This window comes from Nomascus leucogenys, chromosome 2 (genome assembly GCF_006542625.1).
Source record: "Nomascus leucogenys isolate Asia chromosome 2, Asia_NLE_v1, whole genome shotgun sequence".
Taxonomy (NCBI): domain Eukaryota; kingdom Metazoa; phylum Chordata; class Mammalia; order Primates; family Hylobatidae; genus Nomascus; species Nomascus leucogenys.
The window spans coordinates 37,031,174-37,056,530 of NC_044382.1; the positions used below are offsets into that span (position 1 = coordinate 37,031,174).

Here is a 25,357-nt window from a genome sequence, read left to right on the forward strand (position 1 = left end):
TAGAAGTTCTTTTCCTGTCTTCAGGGGAAGACAGGAAAAGAAAGAAAGAGACAGAAATAGGAAGACAGACAGAAATAGGAAGAGAGACAGAGCAATAGAGATAGAGGCAGAGAGAAGAGAATAGAAACTGAGAAGGAGAGCCAGGGAGAAAGAGAGAAGGAAGACACAAGCCAGGGGCCAGAAGACTCCACCTGCCCCATATCATTGAGCCAAAGAAGGGAAGTGGGGTCTGAGGGAGGAAGCCAGATCTCCCTCTCTGTGGCTCTGCCCCATCATCTGGCATTGGTGTCCTTAACTTGGAGTCAGTGGACTTGGATGGGAAAAGAATATTACTTCCACTAATCTCTAGCTGAAATTTAACATTTCCTCCAATTATGACAATAGCAACAAACCAGTCATTTTAGCTATAACTATGGCTTTGTCACCAGTAGAAATCACATATATTTTTATATCATATTACAGTATTGCAGATCTTTTGAAATACCATTTATGCTCATCACTGCGTCAAAATTATGTGAGGTATCAACCTACCACTAGATCTTATTTAAAGCATTAATAAAGAAGCACATATATTACTATATCACATCGGTTTTATACCTGTATTACAACATAATTGGTTTCCTTCATAATCCTACATATTTTATTTTATGCATTTTAAAATATTATTCTGAGATGAGGCCACATACTTTACCGGATTGCCAAAGGAGAACATGGCACAAAAAGATTCAGAACTCTTGCATCTAGTCCCTGACCCAAACCCCCCGGCACTCATTCCTCAAAACTCCCTGTGCCCTTCACCGTCTTTTCCTGTTCCCTTATTTTGCTGGGTTAATCTGAGTCCTTAAAGAAGAAGCTGCCAAGGCAGAATGCAAAGATTTGACTAGGGGAGATGCCTGTGAGAAAGGAAGGGAGCCTGGAGCTGGGAAAGCTGTGAAGGAGAGAGGGAAGGAATAAAGGTTGAGAGGAGCATCCTAAAACACCAGTCAAAGGAAAGTTCAGCAAAGCCATTGGGGAATCTTGATCCAAAGTCAGCTGTCAAAGGAGTCGCCTATCTCCCAGGAATGGGTCTGCCTTAGGATCTCTGCCGAGCTCTGTCACTGGCTGGGAGCAGGCCCAGTGGGAAGCTGGCCTTAGATTTCCGAGAGAAGCAGCTGGGGTTATTGGTTAATTTCACTCCTCACAGTGTAAGGTCTGTGAGGAGCATTCTCACTGCCACCACAGTTGCCCATCCAGAAAAAAGGACGTGGTGCAGGGGTCCTGTCCATGGTGGTAGGTGAGCATGGTAGTTATAGATACAGACTTGGAGAGTTGGCTATTTTCTAGCTGCAGGGTCTTCAGCAAGTTATTTAATGCTCCCTGTCTCCTTATATGTAAAATAGAGGTGATAAAATTTCCTATTTATAGGGATATTTGTGAGGATTAATTAAAGTTTGCAAAGCAATGTTTACATAGATCCTGGAGCACGGTCAGCTCTCAATAATTGGTAGCCCTTATTATGGCCATTGCAATTATTATTTTATTACTATAATTCTCTTTCTCAAAGGGAAGGCCGGGAAAGTGGGGCTCCAGGAGGCTGAAGATGACAGTCCCTCCCCTAGCTGAGGCAGCTGGAAGAGGTGGGAACCACTTCCTTCCACTCCCCTCTTCTTCCCCTGAGGTAGGGGTCTTCCCCTAGCTACTGACAGTTCCTGTGTCTGCTGACTCACAGCCAACTTCCTCTCATACAAACAGGAAAACACAGCCGGCCAGCGCCCCCCCCACCCCCAACACACACACACACACACACACACACACACACACCACACCCAAACACTGGCCCTGCTCAGAGAGGGAAGTGCCTCCACCCCTGGGAGACAGGCTCCAGGACCGGGGTTCTGGCAAGATTAGGGAAGGAGAGAGGGGCCATTCCTCCTCAGGCCTCCCTGGCATCCCCCGAGAAATTTTAGGGTAGGAGAGTGGGGAGAAGGGGCGGCTTCTCCCATGAATGAAACAGCTGCTTGCTTGGTTACTGAGCTTGCAGGGCGTCCGCCTGTCCCAAAAAGGCAGCCCCAAACCTTGGTTTGGAAGTAGGGATGTGCCTTGCGGACCTTCATCCTTCGGAGGAACCTAGGCCGGGCCCTTGGGGATGGAAGTGGGGAGAAACAGACGGGGACCCCTCTGCTGGGCCTCTGCGCTTGTTGCCCAGGCCAAGTCTCAATTCTGGATGTCCAGCTTCTGTCCCCCAACTAAACTGGTTGCCAGGGTCCAGCCACCCTTCTGGGCGTGGGACAGGTGCCCTGGGGGCTTAGGGCTCGACCTTTCCTCCTCCCTTTTGGCAGGACTGGAGGGCATGGGAGCAGCGGAGAGGATGCAAAGCCGTCCCTGGCACTCTCCCTTTCTCAGTTTCTACCTCCGTCCCAATCTCCGTCCCGGTCTCTGCCTCTTTGTCCCTCTCCCTAAGGTTGTCTTTGTCCCAAAGTGTTCTGGTCCTTTCTCGGCCTGCGAGAGGGCAGACTGGGGACAGACTTGGAGATAAGCGCGGCGGTTGGGCAAGAAGCCCAAACACTTTGGAGGCCTGCGCTTGCACAAGGAGTGGCCGGGGCCCCGCGGAGGGAACCGGCCGGGCGGGGCGGGGCTGGGCCCGTCTAGGGAGGGCAGAGGGGAGGCGGGGCCGGCGCGGCGGGACTCAGAGCCTCGGACGAGCGGCGGGCACCCGCGAGCGGACGGCGGCCGCGTAGTGAGGTGAGGACCCCCGCGCCCCCCGGGTCCCTGCTTCCCAGACTCCTCCCCATCACCTTCTCGAGGGCCTTCGTGGGCTCCCAGGCCCCCTCGGCGCCGGCGGCCCTCCCCATCCCCGCCACGACCCGCCCCTCCCTCCTGCTGCCCGGCCTCTGCCCCATCCCTCCTCGCCCCCTCCCTCGTCGCAGCCTGCGCTGCCCGCCACTGCCCGCCCCGCCCCCGCCCCCGCCACTCCTGTCCCGCGAGCACCTCGGCTCCCAGCCCCGTGCTCTCGAGCCCGGCCTGAGTCACCGGGAAACCGGGCCCTGAGTCAGGGCCCGAGGCTCAGCAAGCGGGCCCTGGCTTGGGAATGAGGCCCAGCTGGAGAGAGGCAGAGGGAGGCCAGCACTGATGCTGGGACAGAGAGGGCGTCCTTGTCACCGACAGAGCACAAGAACAACAGGCAGAGAGCCTAAGCCGAGGTGGAAGACAGAAACCCAGGCTCAGAGGCAGGCAGAAACACAGATACAACTCAAGATCTGGTTAGAATTGGAGACTGAGTCAAGGACAAGCTTAATGACAGAGAGCAAAACAGGGTGGGACAAGGAGAGGGACAAAGAAGGATTGAGAGGTTGAGATGGAGTAGGGCAGGGACAGGGACAAGGCAGAGATAAAACTCAGGGGCCACAGAATTAGAGACAGGTCTATGAAATAGACCAGGGTCAGGGTCGGGGTCAGGCTGGCGGAAGAGGGACAGAGCACAGAGACCTGAGCCCAAGGGAATGGGCAGGGAAAAGGCAGGCTCAGAAAAGGAAGGCTTAGAGAAAGCGGAGGTCGGGGGATGGCATTTCACACTGCCGAATCGCTACAGGGCATGTGCACACACAGGTGAACAGCATGTGAACACGCTGCCGGTGGGTAGAGAGTCCAGAAGCCTCTGGAGTACCCCTGACCTCTGGTCCCTCATCTCTCTGGCCTGGTTCTCCATCCCCATCCTTTTTCTTCAATTAGCCTCCACCCAGGGCCAGGACCCCACACATTAGGCCTGGTTAGGGCTCTCCCGGCAGCCTGACCAAGGCAGGCAGGATGTGGAGGCGGCCAGGGCTGGAGGGACAGGAAGGAAGTCTGAGCAGAGACAATAGGTGGAAGGGGAGGAGGGACTGGGAACAACCAGGATTAGGATGGCAGGCCTGCATACCTCGGCTCTGGAAACAAGAGGGAGTGGGGTCTGCACCTCCTTCCTCCTACCTAGGCTGCCCCTCTCCCCACCTTAGTCCAGAGCTGATTGGCCACATCATTGGCCCCTCCTCTGCATCTCCCTATCCCACTCTGCCCCACAGCATTCTAGCATCTTGTCCCATGCTTACTCAGTTGGATGTGCAGTCAGGCAGGAGCAGAGCTTTGACCCAGACCCAGGGTGGGCAGGAGCTGAGAGGCCAACTCTAGCACTGACTTGCTGTGAACCTGGGGCAAGCCCCTTCTCCTCTCTGGGCCTCAGTTTCCTTAACTTCAAATGAAGTCCCTTCCCTAAGTAGAGAGCCATTGCTGTTGTTCTGGGATGGCTCTGCTTCCAGATCGCAGGCCTTTCAGCATCTTTCTTTGGAGGAAGATTGGAGGCTGGTGCTCACTGTCCAAGCCTCAGACTCTGGGGCAGGGAGGGGGATTCTCAGCCTGAGCCCTCCCTTCACCCTGCCCCTCCCCTCAGCAATGGCCTGAGCCCCCATGGCTGCCCCTCAGGACCTGGACATCGCTGTGTGGCTGGCCACGGTGCACCTGGAGCAGTATGCAGACACGTTCCGACGGCATGGCCTGGCTACAGCAGGTGCAGCCCGGGGCCTCGGCCACGAGGAGCTGAAGCAGTTGGGCATCAGCGCCACAGGGCACCGGAAACGCATTCTGCGCCTGCTGCAGACAGGCACCGAAGAGGGCTCCTTGGATCCCAAATCAGATAGTGCCATGGAACCATCCCCCAGCCAAGCCCCCCAAGCCCAGCCCCCTAAGCCCGTGCCGAAGCCCAGGACTGTGTTTGGTGGACTCAGTGGCCCTGCTACCACTCAGAGACCTGGGCTGAGCCCAGCCCTCGGGGGACCAGGAGTGTCCAGGAGCCCAGAGCCCAGCCCAAGGCCCCCTCCTCTCCCCACTTCCTCCTCTGAGCAGCCTTCAGCCCTAAATACTGTGGAGATGATGCCTAATTCCATCTACTTCGGCCTGGACTTAAGAGGCAGGGCACAGGCAGCTCAGGACAAGTGAGTGGAGTTGGCTCCCTAGGGACTAATGCTGGGGGGAGTGGGGAGGAGAGCATGAGGGGGACAGAGGCGGGGAGCAGGGCGTGAAGGCTTGTTCTTCCTCCTCTCTCCTTAAGTAACCAATAGACCTTTCTCTTCAGGGCCCCAGACAGCTCCCAAACCGCTGCCCCCACCCCTGCCCTCAGGCCCACAACAGGCACAGGTAACTGGGTTATCACGGGTTGGGGGAGAGGGATAGTGCCGGCAGGACCTCATACACTCCCAGCAATCTCCTCTTCCCTGTGTGTTCCCCTCTCCTCCTGCCAGTGCACATCATGGATCCTGGTTGCCTGTACTATGGTGTCCAACCTGTGGGGACTCCGGGAGCCCCCGACAGAAGAGAGAGCAGAGATGTTTGTCAGGACAGGGCTGAACACAGGTGAGTACTAAATAGGGAATGGTGGGAGGGAGGAGCAGGTGAGTCGGTGGTGGCCGTGTATCCAGTTATTCAACAAATGTGCATTGAGTATTCACCAGCCAGGCACTCAAGATACTGGATGAGTATCACAGACCCAGTGCCACCCTCAGGCAGCTTGTGACTCAGTGGGACAGACAGGGAATAAAACAAGTAGACAAACCAATGGTCATCTAATGGAAAATTGGGAGAAGTGCTTTTCTTTCTTTCTTTTTTTTGAGACAGAGTCTTTCCCTGTCGCCCAGATTGGAGTGCAGTGGCACAATCTCGGCTCACTGCAACCTCCGCCTCCTGGGTTCAAGCGATTCTCCTGTCTCAGGCTCCCGAGTAGCTGGGATTACAGGTGCGTGCCACCATGCCTGGCTAATTTTTGTATTTTTAGTAGAGATGGGGTTTCACCATGTTGGCCAGGCTGGTCTCGAACTCCTGACCTCAGGTGATCCTACCTCCTTGGCCTCCCAAAGTGCTGGGATTACAGGCATGAGCCACTGTGCCCAGCCAGGAGAAGTGCTTTTCGTTTTTTCATTCAACAAATATTTATTGAGCAACTATCATGCACCAGATGTAGATGCTTGGGATAGATCAGTGTACACAGAAATCCCTGCCCTCGTGGGGAGATAGTCCGTTAACAATAAACATAAGACATTAAATACTATAGAATGTTAACAGGTATTAAGTGCCATGGAAAAAATAGAGCAGAGTAAGAGGGCTGGGGGATTGGCCGGGCATGGTGGCTCACACCTGTAATCCCAGCACTTTGGAAGGCTGAGGCAGACGGATCACCTGAGGTCAGGAGTTTGAGACCAGCCTGGCCAACAAGATGAAACCCCGTCTCTACTAAAAATACAAAAATTAGCCAGGTGCGGTGGTGGGCGCCTGTAATCCCAGCTACTTAGGAGGCTGAGGCAGGAGAATTGCTTGAACCTGGGAGGTGGAGGTAGCAGTGACTAAGAAAAAAAAAAAAAAGAGGGCTTGGGGGCAAAATGGGTGGACTGCAATTTTTCATTTACAGTTAGCAGAGTGTTAAGAAGATGACATTTGATCAAAAACTTGAAGGAGGTGAAGGAGTTAGCCATGAAGATAACTGGGGAAGAGTGCCCCAGGTAGGGCAAGTGATTGGAACAGAGGCCTCAAGGCGGGTGTGTGCCCAAGGGGATCCAGGAGCAGTGAGGAGGCCAGGGCATCTTGGATGGGGCAGGTGGGCCACAGTGGGAGGAATGGCAGGAGATGAAGTCAGAGAGGTAAAAGAGGCCAGATAAGGGCCGGGCACAGTGGCTCACGCCTGTAATCCCAGCACTTTGGGAGGCCAAGGTCGGCAGACCACCTGACGTCAGGAGTTGAGAGCAGCCTAGCCAACGTGGTGAAACCTCGTCTCTACTAAAAATACAAAAAAAAGCCGGGCGTGATGGTGGGCGCCTGTAGTCCCAGCTACTCAGGAGGCTGAGGCAGGAGAATGGCGTGAACCCGGGAGGCAGAGCTTGCAGTGAGCAAAGGTCATGCCACTGCACTCCAGCCTGGGCAACAGAGCAGGACTCCATCTCAAAAAAAAAAAAAAAAATAGCTGGGGGTGGTGGCACACACCTGTAGTCCCAGCTACTAGGGAGGCTGAGGTAGGAGAATCACCTGAACCCGGGAGGTGGAGGTTGCAGTAAGTCAAGATCATGCCATTGCCATCCATCCTGGACAACAGAGTGAGACCCTGTCTCAAAAAAAAAAAAAAAAAAAAAAAAAACCAAAACAAAACCAAAAAAACAAAAACAAGAGGCCAGATAAGGGACTTTGGCTTTTACTCTAAGTGAAATGGGAAGCCATTGAGGGGTTTCGACTTTGTAAAGGGATCCCCCTGGTTGCTATGTTGGGAGTGGTCTGCAGGGGGCCAAAGGAGAAGCAGAGAGACCAGTGGGGAGGTTTTTATAGTAATGTAGGTGAGAGACCTCAGAGTATAGTGATAGTAGTGGAGATGATGAGAAGTGGCTTTATTTTAAAGTCAAACTGTCAGATTAACTTGGGATCTGAGAAAAAAAGGGCAGTCAAGAATGACTTTGAGGGCTTCCGTCTGAGCTGGCGCTGACCAGTATGGTAGCCATTAGCCACACGTGACTACTGGGCCTATGAAATGTGACTAGTATCCTTTGAGATGCACAATAAATGTAAAACACCTGCTAGATTTCAAAGACTTAATATGAGAAAAAGCAATACTGGATGAATATAACAAATATAAACATAAATTATCTTATGTTTATATTTTTATGTTGATTACAGAATTTTTATGTAGTAAAAATAGTAATTTTTATGTTGATTACATACTAAAATGTTAATGTTTAGGATATGTTGGGTTAAATAAAATATATTATTAAAATTAATTTCACCTGTTTCTTTTAATTTTTTTAAACGTGGCTACGGAAAAGTTTAAAATTACATACTTGGTTCGCATTAACTTCTGCTGGATAGCACTGTCCTGAGCACCTGAAAGTTCCTGGAGCTGCCATGGTCTGAGATGGGGAAGACTGTGCTCAGGCAGCTGGGAGGTGAGGGTAGATTAGGAGTGCAGTTCTGGACGTGTTGAATTTGAGGTGTAAGTTATGCCTCCAAGAAGAGGTGAAGAATAGACCACTGGATAGACGAGCTTAGAGTCTAGGGAGAGGTCGGAGCTGGAGACCTAAACTTGAGAGTTGTCAGCACTTAGATGGGTGCATACAGCTGTTAATGAGTGCAGATAGAGAAGAGGACCAAGATCAAAGCCCTCGTGCACTCCCATATCTAGAGGTTTGGGAGAAGAGGAAGAATCTGCAAAACGGACAGAAGAGAAATAGCAAAGTAGAAGGCCAGGAGAATGTGATGTCATGGGAGCAAAGTGAAGAAAATGTAGGAGAAGGGAGAGGCCAACTGTGTCCTACACTGCTGAGGGGTCTGCTGCTGAGTATGATAGGACTTAGAATTGACCCTTGGAATTGGAGGTCACTGGGGATCTTGACAAGTATAGTCTCAGAGTGATGGGGTGAAAGCTCGATCAGAGTGGGTTTTAAGAGAGAATAGAAAAGTATAGACAGTGTCTTTTGAGGAATTTTTCTGCAAAGAAGAGCAGAGAGTTGGAACTATTGTTGCTAGAGGAAGTAGAGTCAAGAAAAGAGTTTTTGTTGTTGTCGTTTTTGAGACGGAGTCTTGCTCTGTCACCCAGGCTGGAGTGCAGTGGCGTGATCTCGGCTCATTGCAACCTCTGCCTCCTGGGTTCCAGTGATTCTCCTGCCTCAGCCTCCCAAGTAGCTGGGTCTACAGGCACGCACCACCACACCCAGCTAATTTTTGTACTTTTAGTAGAGATGGGGTTTCACCATGTTGGCCAGGATGGTCTCGACCTCTTGACCTCGTGATCCGCCTGCCTCAGCCTCCCAAAGTGCTGGGATTACAGGTGTGAGCCACCGTACCTGTCCAACAAGAGTTTTTTATTGGATGCAATGTTATATAGGTTTGTAGGTGAATAGGAATGATCTGGTAGGGAAGGACAGTTATGTAGGGGAGAGGAGAGCGAGGGATGTCTAAGTGATTGTGTAGGTGAGAGGAATAGGATTAAGTGCACAGAGGAGGGTCTGGCTTTAGACACAAGTGTTTATTATAGTCACAGGAGGAAGGCAGAATATGTGTGTGAAATTGGGTAAACATGGCACTGGGAGTCTGTGAGGGTTCTTATCTGATTAGTTCAATTTCTCAGTGAAGTAGGAAACAGAGGCTGCAGTAGTGGTTCTCAACCTTAGCTGTATCATAGGCTGGGAAACTTTTTTTTTTTTTGAGACAGAGTCTCGCTCTGTTGCCTAGGCTGGAGTACAGTGGCTCGATCTCTGCTCACTGCAACCTCTGCCTCCCAGGTTCAAGCAATTATCCTGCCTCAGCCTCCCGAGTAGCTGAAATTACAGGCGCCCGCCAGCACACCCGGCTAATTTTTTTTTTGTATTTTTAGTAGAGACGGAGTTTCACCATATTGCCCAAGCTGGTCTTGAATTCCTGACCTTGTGATCTGCCCACCTCGGCCTCCCAAAGTGCTGGGATTACAGGCATGAGCCACCGTGCCCAGCCTTTTTTTTTTTTTTTTTTTTTTTTTTTTTAGGCTGGGGAACTTTTAAAACTGTAAGTGCCTGGGCCCTCTCCCAGAGATTCACATTTAAGTGTCTGGTGTGGAGCCCATGTACTGATATTTTTTAGTGTTTCCCAAGTGATTTTGTGCTGTTGAGGTTGAGAACCCCTGGAAAGTGACAGAGAATAATAGAGGAATCTACTCAGGTTAGTTAAGGGAGGCCTCTCTGAGAAGATGACATAAGCAAAGACCCGAAGGATGAGAAAAAGCAGCCCAGGGAAGCACGGAAGGAGTCAAGTTTTAGGTGGAGAGAAGAGCGTGTGCAAAGGCTCTGAAACATGGAGGAGAATGTGGCTATAAGCAAGGGCCAGGGCAATACAGGATGCAGTCAGGGGAGTGGCTATGGGCCTCACTGTACAACTTCTTGCAGCCCCTTGGAATTTGGGTTTAACCTAAGTGCAAATGGGACGTTATTGAAGGGCTTCCTGCAAGGGAGTAAAATGGTCTCATCTGCATTTGTAAAAGAGCACTTTGGTGCCTGTGGGAGAATAAGTGTGGGAGGGAGGGCAAGAGTGAAAGCAGGTGGCCAGTTAGGGAATTTGCATCACCCTGATGAGACTTGATGGGAACTTGGTCCTTGGTCCAGGGAGAGGTCAAGAACGTTTTGGACAAAGAATCAAGACATATTGATTAGCCACGGGCAACCATGACAGGGAGCCATCTACACAGCCCTTCCCCTCTTTTCCATCCAAGTCATACTAATGGCAAAGAAGATGGACTGAAATTTTCCCAATAAAAATTCCAAGTATGCTGCTTAGGAAAGCAGCTCCATGCCAATCTTAAGGGTTCTGAACCTCCCTATTCCCCTGTTTGAAAAGCAGATCCAGGCTGGGCACAGTGGCTCACGCCTGTAACCCCAGCAATTTGGGAGGCCGAGGTGGGAGGATCACTTGAACCCAGGAGTTTGAGACCAGCCTGGGCAACATAGCGAGACCTCATCTCTACTAAAAATAAAATTAAAAAATTAGCCAGGTGTGGTGGCCAGCACATGCCTGTAGTCCCAGCTACTCAGGGTGGGAGGATCCCTTGAGCCCAGAAGTTTGAGGCTGCAGTGAGCCATGATTGCACCACTGCGCTCAGCCTGGGCAACAGAGAGAGAGAGAGAGACCCTGTCTCAAAAGAGGCTGGGCACGGTAGCTCACGCCTGTAATCCCAACACTTTGGGAGGCCAAGGCTGGTGGATCACCTGAGGTCGGGAGTTCGAGACCAGCCTGACCAACATGGAGAAACCCCGTCTCTACTAAAAATACAAAATTAGCCAGGCGTGGTAGCGTATTCTTGTAATCCCAGCTACTCAGGAGGCTGAGGCAGGAGAGTCGCTTGAACCTGAGAGGCGCAGGTTGTGGTGAGCCAAGATTGCGCTATTGCACTCCAGCCTGGGCAACAAGAGCGAAGCTCCATCTCAAAAAAAAAAAAAAAAGAAGAAAAGAAAAGAAAAAGAAAAGAAAATCAGATCCATTACCTGCCAGGCATTCTATTCTTAGGTGATGTGAGTAGGATGGAGAAAGTACAAAGAGGGTGTCCGGGGTACTTGTCTAATGTGTGTCCCTCCCTGTCTTGGCCCCCACAAGGCTCAGCAGGCAGGATCTGGAGGCACGGGAGGATGCTGGCTATGCCAGCCTTGAGCTACCTGGAGACTCCACCCTCTTATCGCCCACCCTGGAAACAGAGGAGACCAGTGATGACCTCATTTCACCCTATGCCAGCTTCTCCTTCACGGCAGACCGCCCCACGCCCCTGCTCAGTGGCTGGCTAGACAAGCTCTCCCCTCAGGGGTGGGCGCTGGGAGGGGAAAGGAGGGAGAAAAGAGAGGCTGGGAGGTGGTTGCACGGGAAAGTGCCCCCAGACCCTATGATCCCCCTAACCTCATGCAACCTCAAACACTGATCTTGGCTCCTTCCTTCCTCAGAAACTATGTCTTCCAGAGACGCTTTGTGCAGTTCAATGGGAGGAGTCTGATGTACTTTGGCAGTGACAAGGTGGGGGGCTGGGAGATGTGACGACATGGAGATGAGGGAGAGGGAAGGCTGAGAGGGGCTCAGAATTGGAAGGAGGGAAGTCCATGGTGTGTGTGTGGGGCGCAGTGACTGCATGACTGATGTCCGCATTTAAAGTAGCTGGCTTAGCAGCTGTACCCACTGCTTGTGGATTGAATGCCAATCTTATAAAATCTGGAGCAGGACCCAGGGCTGGCACACATGGCTTGGTTCCTGTCCTCATGGGTCATTGAGCTCTCTCTCTCCAGGACCCCTTCCCTAAGGGTGTGATACCTTTGACTGCCATTGAGATGACCCGCAGCAGCAAGGACAACAAGTTCCAGGTCATCACCGGCCAGAGGGTGTTCGTGTTCCGCACAGAGAGCGAGGGTGAGGGCCACAGCCCCCTGAGTCAGGGCAGGATGGGGGGAGGCTGTGTGAGCAACAGCCACTGACCTGCTTCTCCATCCCCACCAGCTCAGCGGGACACGTGGTGCTCCACGCTGCAGTCCTGTCTGAAGGAGCAGCGCCTCCTGGGCCACCCCCGGCCCCCCCAGCCACCCCGACCCCTCCGCACGGGCATGCTGGAGCTGCGTGGACACAAGGCCAAGGTGTTTGCTGCCTTGAGCCCTGGAGAGCTGGCACTGTACAAGAGTGAGCAGGTGAGGAGAGCTGGGCTAGGGCTGAGGGGCCTGAACTAGTCCCTTCTGGCACCTCATGATGCCCACCCCCTGACCCCACCAGGCCTTCTCTCTGGGCATCGGGATCTGCTTCATCGAACTGCAGGGCTGCAGCGTCCGGGAGACCAAGAGTCGAAGCTTCGACCTGCTCACACCCCATCGCTGCTTCAGGTGGGGCCTGGGCCAGTGGGAAGCAAGGCTGGGGGACTTTTGCGGGAGGCACAAGGGTGCAGAGGACTGGAGGCCTCTTCAGTAGGATGTCAGAGGGTGTGCACGGATGGTAGTCCAGTGAGCTAGGTCAAGATGTCAGAAGGGTCTGGGCTGCCCCAGGTGTGGCCTGTGGTGGCTCCTGCAGGAAGAGCCAGGGGGATGGGACATGGAGGGTAGGTCAATGCCCACGGACTGGCTGTCCACCCCTCAGCTTCACAGCCGAGTCTGGGGGTGCTCGGCAGAGCTGGGCGGCCGCTCTGCAGGAAGCAGTAACCGAGACCCTGTCTGACTACGAGGTGGCTGAGAAGATCTGGTCTAATCGGGCCAACCGGCACTGTGCGGACTGTGGGTCCTCCCGCCCAGATTGGGCTGCTGTCAATTTGGGGGTGGTCATCTGCAAGCAGTGTGCAGGTGAGGACTGGCCTCAAGCCCATGTGGGGAACAGGAAGGCTGGGACTAGAGGGCTCAGGGTACCCATGCCCCATGCCCCTCACACCCTCACACACCCTCACACCCTCACAGGTCAGCACCGGGCCCTGGGTTCCGGGATCTCCAAGGTGCAGAGCCTGAAGCTGGACACGAGTGTCTGGAGTAATGAGATAGTGCAGGTGAGGGGGCAGAAGAGGGAGAAGGTGGGAGGGGTAGAAGGGAGCGTCCATAAGTAGGCCTTGGGCCAGCCTGGGGACAGGAATGGAACATCTGACTCTTGAGTTCCTTCACCTGCCTTTGCCCCTTGTCATCCCACAGTTGTTCATTGTCCTGGGAAATGATCGTGCCAACCGCTTCTGGGCAGGGACTCTACCCCCAGGTGAGGGACTACATCCAGATGCGACCCCTGGCCCCCGGGGAGAGTTCATCTCCCGAAAGTACCGTCTGGGTCTCTTCCGGAAGCCCCACCCTCAGTACCCAGATCATAGCCAGCTTCTCCAGGTAGGAGGGACAGAGCGGGGCTGATCTGGGGTGGGGGGGGTCAGGAAACACTCTCTAGAGTTGGAATGCCTAGACTTGGGTGGTGCAGACTGTTTTTGGTGATCATACGACTGCCCCCAATGCTCTCAGTTTGGGATTTGGGGCTGACAGAGGCCCTTCCCTCCCTGCAGGCACTGTGTGCAGCTGTGGCAGGACCCAACCTACTGAAGAACATGACCCAGCTCCTCTGTGTTGAGGCCTTTGAGGGCGAGGAGCCCTGGTCCCCCCCAGCCCTTGATGGCAGCTGCCCTGGCCTCTTGCCCTCAGGTCATTCCCCCAAGTGCCTCCTCTCTCCCCCACGGGAATTCTCAGACCCAACCTATGATTCAGTTCTTCCAAGGGGCCCCAATTAGCTGATCACAATGGCCCAGCCTGGGCAGTTTCCCAAACCCTCAGATCCTCCAGGGCCTATCTCCTGATGTCATGTGATAGCTGATGAAGGTCATGGCTGGGGAGGGTCTGGGTGTTCCAGGTGCTAGTGCTGGTCCACCCCTGACAGGGCCTGACCATAGGTCAGGGCTAGTCTCCCTGGAGACAGTCTGATCTCTCAAAGAAGTGATCAGCTTAGTGACACTCGTCTCCATTGGTCAGGCCAGGGGGCTGAGACCATTACAGGATGGCACATGCCCTGAGGTGCCCACCCAGAGCTAAGAGCCTGGTTGGCTAGCTGGTAGGGAGAGGCAGTGGGCAGGGGCTGGGCCAGAGGCCTCCCTGTCTCATTACCCCCTGCCTCTCTCTTCTGTAATCTGGGTAGTGAGGGATCCAGCTCCATTGGGCTTTACTTGGCTGTGCTGCCAGTGGAGTCAGGTCCCACTGTCTTTCTCCATTTCATCCCTTCCCCAGAGGGGGTCAGGTGATCCCATTGCACTTGGTTGACCTGACTACTTCCCCTTCCCCTTGCAGACCCCTCCCCTGGTGTGTACAATGAGGTGGTGGTGCCTGCTACTTACAGTGGCTTCCTGTACTGCAGTCCTATCAGCAACAAAGCTGGACCCTCACCCCCTCGCAGGGGCCGGGATGGTGAGGGGGAGCCAAGGGATGGGAGGATACAGGGACAGAAAGTGGATGGGTGTGAGTGTACTGCAGAGGGACAAAGAGGAGAGGGCTGGGATGGGAAAGTGGGGTCATGCCCGGGAATGGGCTGGGGTCCTGGGGGTGAGAGAGGGACCATGCCAAGTGGCAGCATTGGGTGATAGTTAAGAGCATCTGTTCTGAAGTCAGACTGTCTGGGTCAAATCCCAGCTCTGCTACTTCCTACCTATGTGTCTTGGGCAAGCTACTGAAACTGAGCCTCAGTTTCCCCATCTGCAAAACAGGACTGAGTATAACACCTCATAGGGTTATTGTAGAGATTACATGGGATCATATATGGGCAAAGGGCTTGGCATAGAATAAATACCTGGTAAATTGGAACTATGACAGTGGGGGCAGAGGTCTGCTGCACCTGACTATCTCCCTCCGCCTTAGCTCCCCCCCGCCTATGGTGTGTGCTGGGAGCAGCTCTGGAAATGTTTGCATCAGAAAACAGCCCTGAACCCCTCAGCCTCATACAGCCCCAGGATATTGTATGTCTGGGTGTGAGCCCCCCACCTACTGACCCAGGTGACCTTGACAGGTAATAGCCCTCCTGTGATCACTGAGCTTCCCCTTTTCTCTTCCCAACCTCCAGCCTGACAGCCCCCTCATTGGTCCCATTCTCCTCACTGACCTCATCTTCTCTCCAGGTTCCCCTTTTCCTTTGAGCTCATCCTCACTGGGGGGAGGATCCAGCATTTTGGCACAGATGGAGCTGACAGTCTGGAGGCCTGGATTAGTGCTGTGGGCAAGGTGAGACAGGAGAGCGCCCTCTGCAGCATCTCATGCTTTCCTTGCCCCCACGTGTTCCCATCTTCTCTCTTATTCCTACAGCCACTTCTTCCACTAACAGCTAAGGGTTACTGAGCACATATTCTGTGCCGGGCCCTGTGTTAAGCACTGCCCACTCGATATCTCATTTAATTTTCACAACCACTCTCTGAGGTAAGGTTTTAAGTATAAGGAAACTAAGTTTTGGAGTTTACAAATTCACTTGGTCAAGGTCACAGAGCTAGAAGGCAGCAAAGCACAGGACTAAAATTCAGGCCTCTGTCTGCAAAACTCATGGCCCAAACCTCACTGTGCCGATGCCTCCCCCCACGAAGAAGCTGGCTCTGATTCCCACTACCCACCCTCTGCTCCAGTTTTCCAGCAGGCCCAGAGGCAAAGCTACCTTCATATTTCCCAGCTTCTCCATTCTTAGATAAGCCAGTATCTCTCTCCTGTATGCCATTCCCAAAACTGAAAATTCAGGCCCTAGAGTCAGACATCCTGGGATTTGAGTCTCACAACTCTCAGCCTTGTGACCTTTTCCACATCTGTAGAGTGGGCGTAAAAGACTCACCCCCTAGGCTTGAGGATTAAATGACATGTGAGGCCCACACACAGCAAGCCCTCAGTATGTGGGCGTTGAAATAATAATGATGGTAGTGATGATGACGATGATGACGACAATCTCTCCCATCCTAAGACAGCTTTTCCCTAAGATCTGTTCCATCTTCAACTTTTCACCCTGGTGCCTTCCTTTCCCTCCTGACAATGCATCAGAAAGTCGTGTGCAGCCTGCAGTTCCCCTTTGACCCCTTGCGGCTGCCCTCCTCTGCCCATGCCCTCCTGAACTGCTACCTGGCAGGTCACCAGTGCCTTCCCATTTCCAAAGGCCAAGGCTGCCTCCCAGCCTCACCAGGTCATCTCTGCAGCATCTGGCACTCCTGTATGGGAAATGGTCCACTGCTCTGGCTTTTGACCCCCTTCTCCCAGGCCTCCTACAACTCCTCACACTAACACATTGTCTCTATATCTTTTCAGGGCTCTGTCATGGCCCTCCCAACCAGGTTTAAGTCTCCTCTCATTATTATCTACACTTTCCAAAAAGCTATCCCATCCTTTAAGACAGTGCTACCCGGAGGGTGCTGTGAAGACTGTCACACCATACTAGCCCCTGGACTATGTGTTATGGTCCATGACAGGATAAGCACAGAACTTGAGAGTAAGCATTTAGAATATTTTATAGCAATTTGACATAGTAATTTTATGTGTTGAATCTAATTATAAAAAAAGGGCTTGGGCCAGGCATGGTGGCTCACACTTGCAAATCCCAGCACTTTGGGAGGCTGAGGCGGGAGGATTGCTTGAGCCCAGGAGTTTGAGAGCAGCCTGGGACCCCGTCTCTACAAAAAATAAGAATTAGCCAGCCATGATGGTGCTCACTTGTAGTCCCAGCTACTGGGGAGGCTGAGGTGGGAGGATTGCTTGAGCCTCAGAGGTTGAGCCTACAGTGAGCTGTGATCATGCCACTGCACCCAGCCTAAGTGATGCCCTGTCTCAAAAAAAAAGCAGGTCGGGTTGTATTCTTCGTTTTTTCATCCAGATTTTCTAGCAATTCATTTTTATTATTATTATTATTATTATTTTCTTTTTGAGATAAAGTTTCGCTCTTGTCTCCCAGGCTACAGTGCGGTGACGAGATCTTGGCTTACCGCAACGTCCACCTCTTGGGTTCAAGCGATTCTCCTGCCTCAGCCTCCTGAGTAGCTGGGACTACAGGCGCACATGACCTCGCCCGGCTAATTTTTGTATTTTTGGTAGAGACAGGGTTTCACCATGTTGGTCAGGCTGGTCTCGAACTCCTGACCTCAGGTGATCCGCCTGCCTCGGCCTCCCAAAGTGCTGGGATTACAGGCTTGAGCCACCGCGCCTGGCCACTTTTATTCTTTTTAATGAAAATACAGTATTGAAAAAAAGAAAATACAGTATTGGCTGGGCGTGGTGGCTCATACCTCTAATCCCAACACTTTGGGAGGCTGAGGCGGGTGAATCACCTGAGGTCAGAAGTTTGAGACCAGCCAGGGCAACATGGTGAAACCCTGTCCCTATTAAAAATACAAAAATTTAGCCAGACATTAGCGCCTATAGTCCCAGCTACTCAGGAGGCTGAGGCAGGAGAATCTCTTGAACCGGGGAGGCGGAGGTTGCAGTGAGCCGAGATCATGCCACTGTACTCCACCCTGGGAGAGAAGAGCAAAACTCCATTTCAAAAAAAAAAGAAAGAAAGAAAGCTATTGGTTAATGACAGCTTGGGACTTTAAGAAAGAAAAAGGAAAAAACCCTGGTCCTTTACTGCAATTTACTGCAGGTAGTTTGGGAAGCACTGCTTTGCAGTCGACCTCAAACATCCTTTCCTTTATGAAGCTTCTCCCCAGCCCCCTAGGGTGGTGGGATTTCCCAGGGCATCATGAGTCTTCAGGTGTAGCATTTTTGGCTATAAAGAATGAGTATGCCTTTTTGGCTGGGCGCAGTGGCTCGTGTCTGTAATCCCAGCACTTTGGGAGGCCAAGGTGGGAGTTCGAGACCAGCCTGGGCAACATGGCAAAACCCTATCTCTACAAAAAAAGTAAAAAAAATTAACCAGGTGTGATGGCATGCTCCTGTAGTCCCAGCTACTCAGGAGGCTGAGGTGGGAAGATCACCTGAGCTGGGGGAGGTTGAGGCTGCAGTGAGCCATGATCACGGCACTGCACAAGAATGAGTATTCTTTCTTATACCCACACCTCAATTAAGGGCACGAGGCTGCCACACAGGGGTCTTCTTTATGTTGGGGAGAGCAAACTGAATTGAATTGAATTTCTTTCCTGTCTTTCTCCATCCATCTCATGTTTCCTCCTTGGCTGTCTCCTTCACTCTCTCCCATCCCTTTTCATTCCTGCTTTTCTTCTGCTTTCTCTTAATGTTTTTTTTCTGCTTTTCCCTACCGCGGTCACTCTCATTTCTCTCCCCTATTCCTTATCTCTTCCCCCATCCCCCTTTCTCCTGTCCTCCCCCTGCCTCTACAGTGGTTCTCCCCGCTGAGCTGCCACCAGCTGCTGGGCCCCGGGCTGCTGCGGCTGGGCCGCCTATGGCTGCGGTCCCCCTCCCATACAGCCCCGGCCCCTGGTCTCTGGCTGTCAGGGTTTGGCCTCCTTCGTGGTGACCACCTCTTCCTGTGCTCAGCGCCGGGCCCTGGCCCCCCAGCCCCTGAGGACATGGTGCATCTGCGGCGGCTACAGGAGATCAGTAAGTGGGGAAGTTTGGGGGGACAGGGATGAAGGGTGGCCATGGGGGTGCATGGGAGCAGACCTTTATTATTTGGGGGTTCTTATGGGAAACAGCAGAACATGGTGGCTTCAGGTACAAGCTCTGAAGGGAAACTGCCCAGCTTTAGACCCCACCTTCATCACTTCCTAGCTGTATATCCCTGGACAAGTTATTTAACCTCTGTGCCTTAGTTTCCTCATCTTTAAAATGGGCACAATAATAACACCTTCCTCAGAGGGTTGTAGTGAGGTTCAAATAGGGTAATGCATCTAAAACATGTATCGCAGAGCCTGACAAGCATTTTTTAAGTGCTCAATAAATGTTATTATTATTATTATTTTTTTTTGGAGACAGAGTCATGCTCTATCCTCCAGGCTGCAGTGCAAGGGCATGATCTCAACGCCTCAACTCACTGCAACCTCCGCCTCCCAGGTTCAAGAGATTCTCATGCCTCAGCCTCCCAAGTAGCTGGGATTACAGGCACCTGCCACCACACCCAGCTAATTTTTGTATTTTTAGTAGAGAAGGGGTTTCACCGTGTTGGCCAAGCTGGTCTTGAGCTCCTGACCTCAGGTGATCCACCCACCTTGGCCTCCCATGGTGCTGGGATTACAGGAGTGAGCCACTGTGCCTGGCCTATAAATATTATTATTATTTGGAATCACTTGCTGGTTGGGTCCTGGGAGAGGGTACTGGGTACCCTCACTGCTTTCCTTTCTCCTAAAAGAGGAACAATGTAAGATAATATTTTAGGACTTTGGAAACAAGAGACCTGGGTTTGTGCTCAGCCTTGCCATTTTATAGCAAGTAATCTGGGGCAAGTTACTTAAACTTTCTGAGATTGATGTGTCACCTATAAAATGGGAATAATAGTACATAACTCATAGGATTCAACTGAACGTTTTTTGTAATGCTCCTAGCCTGGCATCTATGCACGTTAAGCATTTAATAAATAATAGTCTCTATAATGAAGACAATAATCATGAAAATGTCCACTGATTCTCCTCCCAGGTGTGGTTTCTGCAGCTGACACCCCAGACAAGAAAGAGCATTTGGTCCTGGTGGAGACAGGAAGGTAAATTGCCCCTGCCCTTGCCCTGGGGCTCCCCTTCCTGGAGCGGAGCCCACACTCTGCAACCTGGCCTGCTGGGCCATTGCCCACTTCCTCAGTTTCTTCCCTTGCTCCGGGATCATTTGGGTTGGGTGTTGCTGCCCTCTGCTGGTGGCTCTGGGAAGTCTGGTCCCCATGCATCTGGGCCTGTCAGAAGAGCTGGCTCTGATTCAGGCCTCTGGGGTCTCAGGACCCTGTATCTGCAAGGAGAGGGCCGGCTGGACTTCATGGCATGGAACGCAGCCATTGGGGGTGCAGCTGGTGGGGGCGGCACAGGGCTGCAGGAGCAGCAGATGAGCCGGGGTGACATCCCCATCATCGTGGATGCCTGCATCAGTTTTGTTACCCAGCATGGTGAGTAGGCACTGGCTGATACTGAGCCAATGGGGGTGGGGGGTGGGGGGGGATGAGGGGGTGGAGAACGTGAGCACAGCCAGGGTGGAACGTGAGCACAGCCTGGAAGAGCTTTGCCTCCAGAAACTGCAGCTGGACCCCAGCTGGTCATATGACTCTTGGCAGGCTGCTTTGCTTTTCTGAACCTCAATTCCATCATCTGTAAAATGGGGCCAACGGTCCTCATTTTCCAGGATAATTGTGACAGTGAGACAATGCCTGTCAAGCCTTGAGCACAGGGCCTGGCATGTAGTAAGTGTTCAGAAGTTTCGTCAGAGTGTGGAGTAGGGGAGGAGCACTGAAAATGTGACTGAGGACACAGAGCCATGGCAAACAGCAAGCAGCTGCGAGGTGAGAGCTGAGCTGTGCAGCACATTCCCAGAAGTTTTAAGCAGAATTATTCTGTGTGGGAGGTTTTCTGGACTTAAATGGTCAGCTGTGCAAGTGGCCCCCATAATTCTTTGTGAGTTTTTTGTTGTTGTTGTTTTCTTTTTTTTTTGAGATGGAGTCTTGCTCTATTGCCCAAGCTGGAGTGCAGTGGCATGATCTCAGCTCACTGCAACCTCTGCCTCTTAGGTTCAAGCAATTCTTCTGCCTCAGCCTCCCAAGTAGCTGGGATTGCAGGCGTGCCCCACCACACCTGGATAATTTTTATATTTTTAGTACAGATGGGTTTCACCATGTTGGCCAGGCTGGTCTCAAATTCCTGACTTCAGGTGATCCACCCACCTCGGCCTCCCAAAGTGCTGGGATTACAGGTGTGAGCCACCGCACCTGGCCCTTTGTAAGTTTTTTATCCTAAATAAGGACCGAAAAGAATCTATTTCTCCTGTGAACCCTCTTTAGAAGGCTGTACTCTTAATAAGGAAAATTCACAGAAAACTAAGGTGGGCAGATCCCTAGATCATTTATAATACCTAATACAATGCAAGTGCTGTGGAAATAGTTGTTATGCTGTATTGTTTTTATTTGTATTTTGTTGTTGTTATATTGTTATCTTGGGGTTTTTTCCCAAATATTTTTTATGTCCGTTGAATCTGCAGTTGTGGAGCCCATGGTTACAGAGGGCTGACTGTAAGGAAAAAAACAGCGCCTCCACAAACCTACAAATAATTGTTACTAGTCACGGGAAATGGAAAGTCAGTGGCTAATAACATTTTCCATGCCTTGGCAGTGGCCTTGTTCAGTGACCTCCCCCACTCGCTAGATCCTTATCCTCTTCTCAGCCTCTCTCGTGTTCGAAGGAGGAAATAAGTCAGAGGCCCAGTGAGAAATCCCTGAAGAAAGAATATGGGGCCGGGCGTGGTGGTTCAAGTGTGTAATCCCAGCACTTTGGGAAGCTGAGGCAGGTGGATCACCTGAGGTCAGGAGTTCGAGACCAGCCTGGCCAACATGGTGAAACACTGTTTCTATTAAAATACAAAAATTAGCCAGCCATGGTGGCGGGTGCCTGTAATCCCAGCTACCTAGGAGGCTGAGGCAGGAGAATTGCTGTGAGGTGAGGTTGCAGTGAGCTGAGATGGCACCACTTCACTCCACCCTGGGCGAAAAAGCAAAACTCCGTCTCAATAAAAAAGAAAGAATCTGGGTGTTCATCCCCTCCCCTCCAAGGTTCCTGCACCACCATTGTTTAGTCAGCACACACTGGTTGAGCTGCTACCATGTGTCAGACACTGGGGATATGGCAGTAAGCAGGGAGGGTCCTAGGAAGCTTATTTATTACCCATCTCTTGGGTAATAAATAAGAAAACAAATATAGTCTGTTCTTGTTATTTGTGGTAGTTATGCTCTAAGTCACTGCAAACATTTAATTAGTGAATACTGAATCACTGCCCCAGAGGAAATACAGGGTTAGCTTCCTGCTAGCCTCTGGTTACAATGACATTTTAGTCAAGTGATTAATATGTATGCTTGTTTTATGTGTTTTTCTCTGTAAAGAGACCTTATTTTATATATATTGTTTGATTTGTTAACACTAAACTCAAGGCCAACAGCACTGTAACTCATGCCTGAAGGAAGCTAATCTAACACATGTATTTTCTCTGTAAGGCATGTCACAGCTTTCTCACACGTAGAAACACTAGACAGTATTTCAGCACTATACGTGGGCCATTTTAAACAGTGAAGTCACCAACAAAAAGCACAAAAATATGGCTCTAAATATACCATTAAAAGGATACACTTGTTTAGAGTAAGAACATGCACATTGGGGAGGGGACTTAAATTTTTCTTCACTCTGTTCATAAATGATGATGAAAATGCCAAAAGTATTGATTTTGGGGTTACAAATAACTTTTAGCAAGTAGGATAATGTGCAGATATGGAATCCACAGATAATGAGGATGGACTATAAAGTGATTTCAGAGAGTGCTATTTAAAAATAAAAGTGGTGAGGAGATACAGTGTGATGGGGGTTTTTACTTGTGACAGTGAGGTCAGGGAAGGACTTTCTGAGGATGACTCCAGCAGAGACCTGAGAATCAAGACCATGGAGGCATAGATCTCCTCCTCTCTGAATCCCATGCCCCCATCAGCCACATACCACATAGGGAGGCCACAGATGGGCCGTGGTGGGTGGTGGTAGCCTTTGCACCATGGTGAGCAGAGACGCCTGGCTCTCCTCAGGGCTCCGGCTGGAAGGTGTATACCGGAAAGGGGGCGCTCGTGCCCGCAGCCTGAGACTCCTGGCTGAGTTCCGTCGGGATGCCCGGTCGGTGAAGCTCCGACCAGGGGAGCACTTTGTGGAGGATGTCACTGACACACTCAAACGCTTCTTTCGTGAGCTCGATGACCCTGTGACCTCTGCACGGTTGCTGCCTCGCTGGAGGGAGGCTGCTGGTATTCCTAAGATCCCTGAGAACCAAGGCCCAACCAGGATCTCTGCCTTCCCCCACCAGAATCCATGGTTTGGCAGCCCTCCTCCCCATCACTTCCCACCCTGGGGGATCATCCAGCGACTTGGCTCAGGGGGAAGTGGGAAGGGGGCAGAGACGCAGCCATCCTGCATTTGTGTCTAAAAATCCCTCCCTCCATACCAGCTGCCACTCTTTCTTCCTGGGTCCTCCCCAGCCCTCCTCCATTTCATCCCCAGAGCTGCCCCAGAAGAATCAGCGCCTGGAGAAATATAAAGACGTGATTGGCTGCCTGCCGCGGGTCAACCGCCGCACACTGGCCACCCTCATTGGGCATCTCTATCGGTCAGTATGGCTAGACCCTCTGCAGGACCCTTCCTCACGTCAATCTGACCCTGCACTTTGATTCATTCATTCATTCATTCATTCATTTGTTCATTCCACAAACAGTTGTTAAGTGAAGGTATCATAGCATTAAGGTTCAGAGAATGGATTTGGGGGATCAGGCAGGCCTAGGCTTTAATCTGGTGCCGTCATTCTAGCTGTGTGACTTTGGGTAAGTTACTTGTTCTCTCTGGGCCTCAATTTCTTCATTTCTAAAAGGAAGTAATGGATGATGTAATGAATCATATCCACCTCATAGTTTATGAGACAGTTAAATGAAGGCTGGGCGCGTGGTGTCTCACGCCTGTAATCCTAACACTTTGGGAAGCTGAGGTGGGCAGATCACCTAAGGCCAGGAGTTCGAGACCAGCCTGGCCAACATGGTGAAACCCAGCCTCTACTAAAAATACAAAAATTAGCCCGGCGTGGTGGTGCATACCAGTAATCTCAGCTACTCAGCAGGCTGAGGCACGAGAATCGCTTGAGTACAGGAGGTGGAGGTTGCAGTGAGCCAAGATTGTACCACTTCACTCCAGCCTGGGTGACAGAGGGAGACCCTGTCTCAAAAAAAAAAAAAAAAAAAAAGAGAAAAAAGAAAAAGAAAAAAGGAAAAAAAAGAGAGAGTTAAAATTCATAAAATTCTTAGTATAGTACATGCCAGTACATCTGGCATGTCATAAGCCTTCAGAAATGGTTAGCAATCAATATCATTTTGTTTTATTATGCGATGTCAGAGAAAGGGTTAGATATAAGAAACACAAAAATGAATAAGACGCACATCTACCTTTACCAATCTGTTAGGGAGACAGGCCTTTGAGGAATTCTGGAGAGAAGCCATTTCTGTACTGCACTGATTATACTATATTACAGGGGCCAGGTGTGGTGGCTTACACCTGTAATCCCAACATGTTGGGAGGCCAAGGCAGGAGGATCATTTGAGCCCAGGAGTTGGAGACCAGCCTGGGTAACATAGTGAGACATCCCATCTCTACAAAAGATAAAAATAAATAAATAATAAAAATATACTATATTATAGGGATTGGTCAACCACAGGCCCATGGGCCAAATCCAGCTTATTGCCTATGTTTGTAAATAAAGTTTTGTACATAAAGTGTAAAGCCACACCCATTCATGTATATATTTTCTATAGCTCTTTTCATGATGCAGCAACAGAGCTGAGCGTTACAACAGAGACTGTCTGTCCTGCAAGCCTAAAATGTCTACTATCTGTCCCTTTAAATAAAAAGTTTGCTGATTCTTGCCTTATCTGTCTCCCCCAGACTGGGAGCTCCTTGAGGCCAATATTGTCTTACTGCTGTATTCCAAGCACTTAGCCCAGGCATACAATAGGGACTCAATAAGTGTTTGCTGAATGAATGGCTACACTGATGAAGACCCTGGCACCCCTCTGCAGGGTGCAGAAATGTGCAGCTCTAAACCAGATGTGCACGCGGAACCTGGCTCTGCTGTTTGCACCCAGCGTGTTCCAGACGGATGGGCGAGGGGAGCACGAGGTGCGGGTGCTGCAAGAGCTCATCGACGGCTACATCTCTGTCTTTGATGTAAGGCTTTCCTGACCCCTAACCCACAACCCCTTTCCCCTACCCTCACAGGACCCAGAGACTCTGGATCCTGCTCACCCCAACAAGCCCCCAGCCCAGGCCTCTGGTGGCCGGCTACGCCAGGAACCACCTCCCAGAGCCCTGGGTCTTTTTCTCCCACAACTTCACTTCCAACATCCTCACCCCCTTGGTTCTTAGCTCTTCTGGTCTCCAACCCTCTTAAACAGGTCCTCCTTGGCCTTGAGATCTTCCCTGCAGATCCTCTTCCAGCACCCCAACACTCTCTTTTGGCTCTTTCACAGATCGATTCTGACCAGGTAGCTCAGATTGACTTGGAGGTCAGTCTTATCACCACCTGGAAGGATGTGCAGGTAACTCGTCCTGACCTTAGTCTCCTGAATGGGGCAAGAGGAGATATCAGGACAGGAAGCTGACTTTCTGCCCAGTTGAGGAAGTTTCCAGCCTGTCCTTCTGGACACCAGCACTCAGGGGGAACCCAATGAGAGAAGTGCTTTGGGGAGTGGGGTTTTGTTAGGGTTTGCTCCA

General features: G+C 51.3%; 1 protein-coding gene across 6 annotated transcripts in view; it reads left to right on the plus strand.

Annotated features, from left to right (window-relative positions):
• The first annotated feature begins 2,652 nt into the window (after nucleotides 1-2,652).
• The window catches only part of ARAP3 (ArfGAP with RhoGAP domain, ankyrin repeat and PH domain 3), a 28,513-nt gene continuing 5,808 nt past the window's right edge, over nucleotides 2,653-25,357 (plus strand). For 2 of the 6 annotated variants that reach the window (XM_030827363.1, XM_030827369.1), the window contains exons 1-23: nucleotides 2,653-2,721; nucleotides 4,403-4,943; nucleotides 5,084-5,145; nucleotides 5,250-5,361; nucleotides 11,098-11,301; nucleotides 11,436-11,505; nucleotides 11,772-11,892; nucleotides 11,980-12,164; nucleotides 12,247-12,353; nucleotides 12,604-12,803; nucleotides 12,915-13,000; nucleotides 13,140-13,322; nucleotides 13,493-13,628; nucleotides 14,265-14,381; nucleotides 14,829-14,976; nucleotides 15,086-15,188; nucleotides 18,269-18,488; nucleotides 19,521-19,584; nucleotides 19,811-19,974; nucleotides 22,639-22,851; nucleotides 23,105-23,210; nucleotides 24,664-24,811; nucleotides 25,114-25,182. In XM_030827363.1, the coding sequence (XP_030683223.1) occupies nucleotides 4,420-4,943; nucleotides 5,084-5,145; nucleotides 5,250-5,361; nucleotides 11,098-11,301; nucleotides 11,436-11,505; nucleotides 11,772-11,892; nucleotides 11,980-12,164; nucleotides 12,247-12,353; nucleotides 12,604-12,803; nucleotides 12,915-13,000; nucleotides 13,140-13,322; nucleotides 13,493-13,628; nucleotides 14,265-14,381; nucleotides 14,829-14,976; nucleotides 15,086-15,188; nucleotides 18,269-18,488; nucleotides 19,521-19,584; nucleotides 19,811-19,974; nucleotides 22,639-22,851; nucleotides 23,105-23,210; nucleotides 24,664-24,811; nucleotides 25,114-25,182 (3,342 nt within the window). In that variant the 5' untranslated portion in view covers nucleotides 2,653-2,721; nucleotides 4,403-4,419. The remainder of the gene's footprint in view (nucleotides 2,722-4,402; nucleotides 4,944-5,083; nucleotides 5,146-5,249; nucleotides 5,362-11,097; nucleotides 11,302-11,435; nucleotides 11,506-11,771; nucleotides 11,893-11,979; nucleotides 12,165-12,246; nucleotides 12,354-12,603; nucleotides 12,804-12,914; nucleotides 13,001-13,139; nucleotides 13,323-13,492; nucleotides 13,629-14,264; nucleotides 14,382-14,828; nucleotides 14,977-15,085; nucleotides 15,189-18,268; nucleotides 18,489-19,520; nucleotides 19,585-19,810; nucleotides 19,975-22,638; nucleotides 22,852-23,104; nucleotides 23,211-24,663; nucleotides 24,812-25,113; nucleotides 25,183-25,357) is intronic. The other 4 variants (XM_030827372.1, XM_030827381.1, XM_030827391.1 and 1 more) reach the window with 4 other exon arrangements.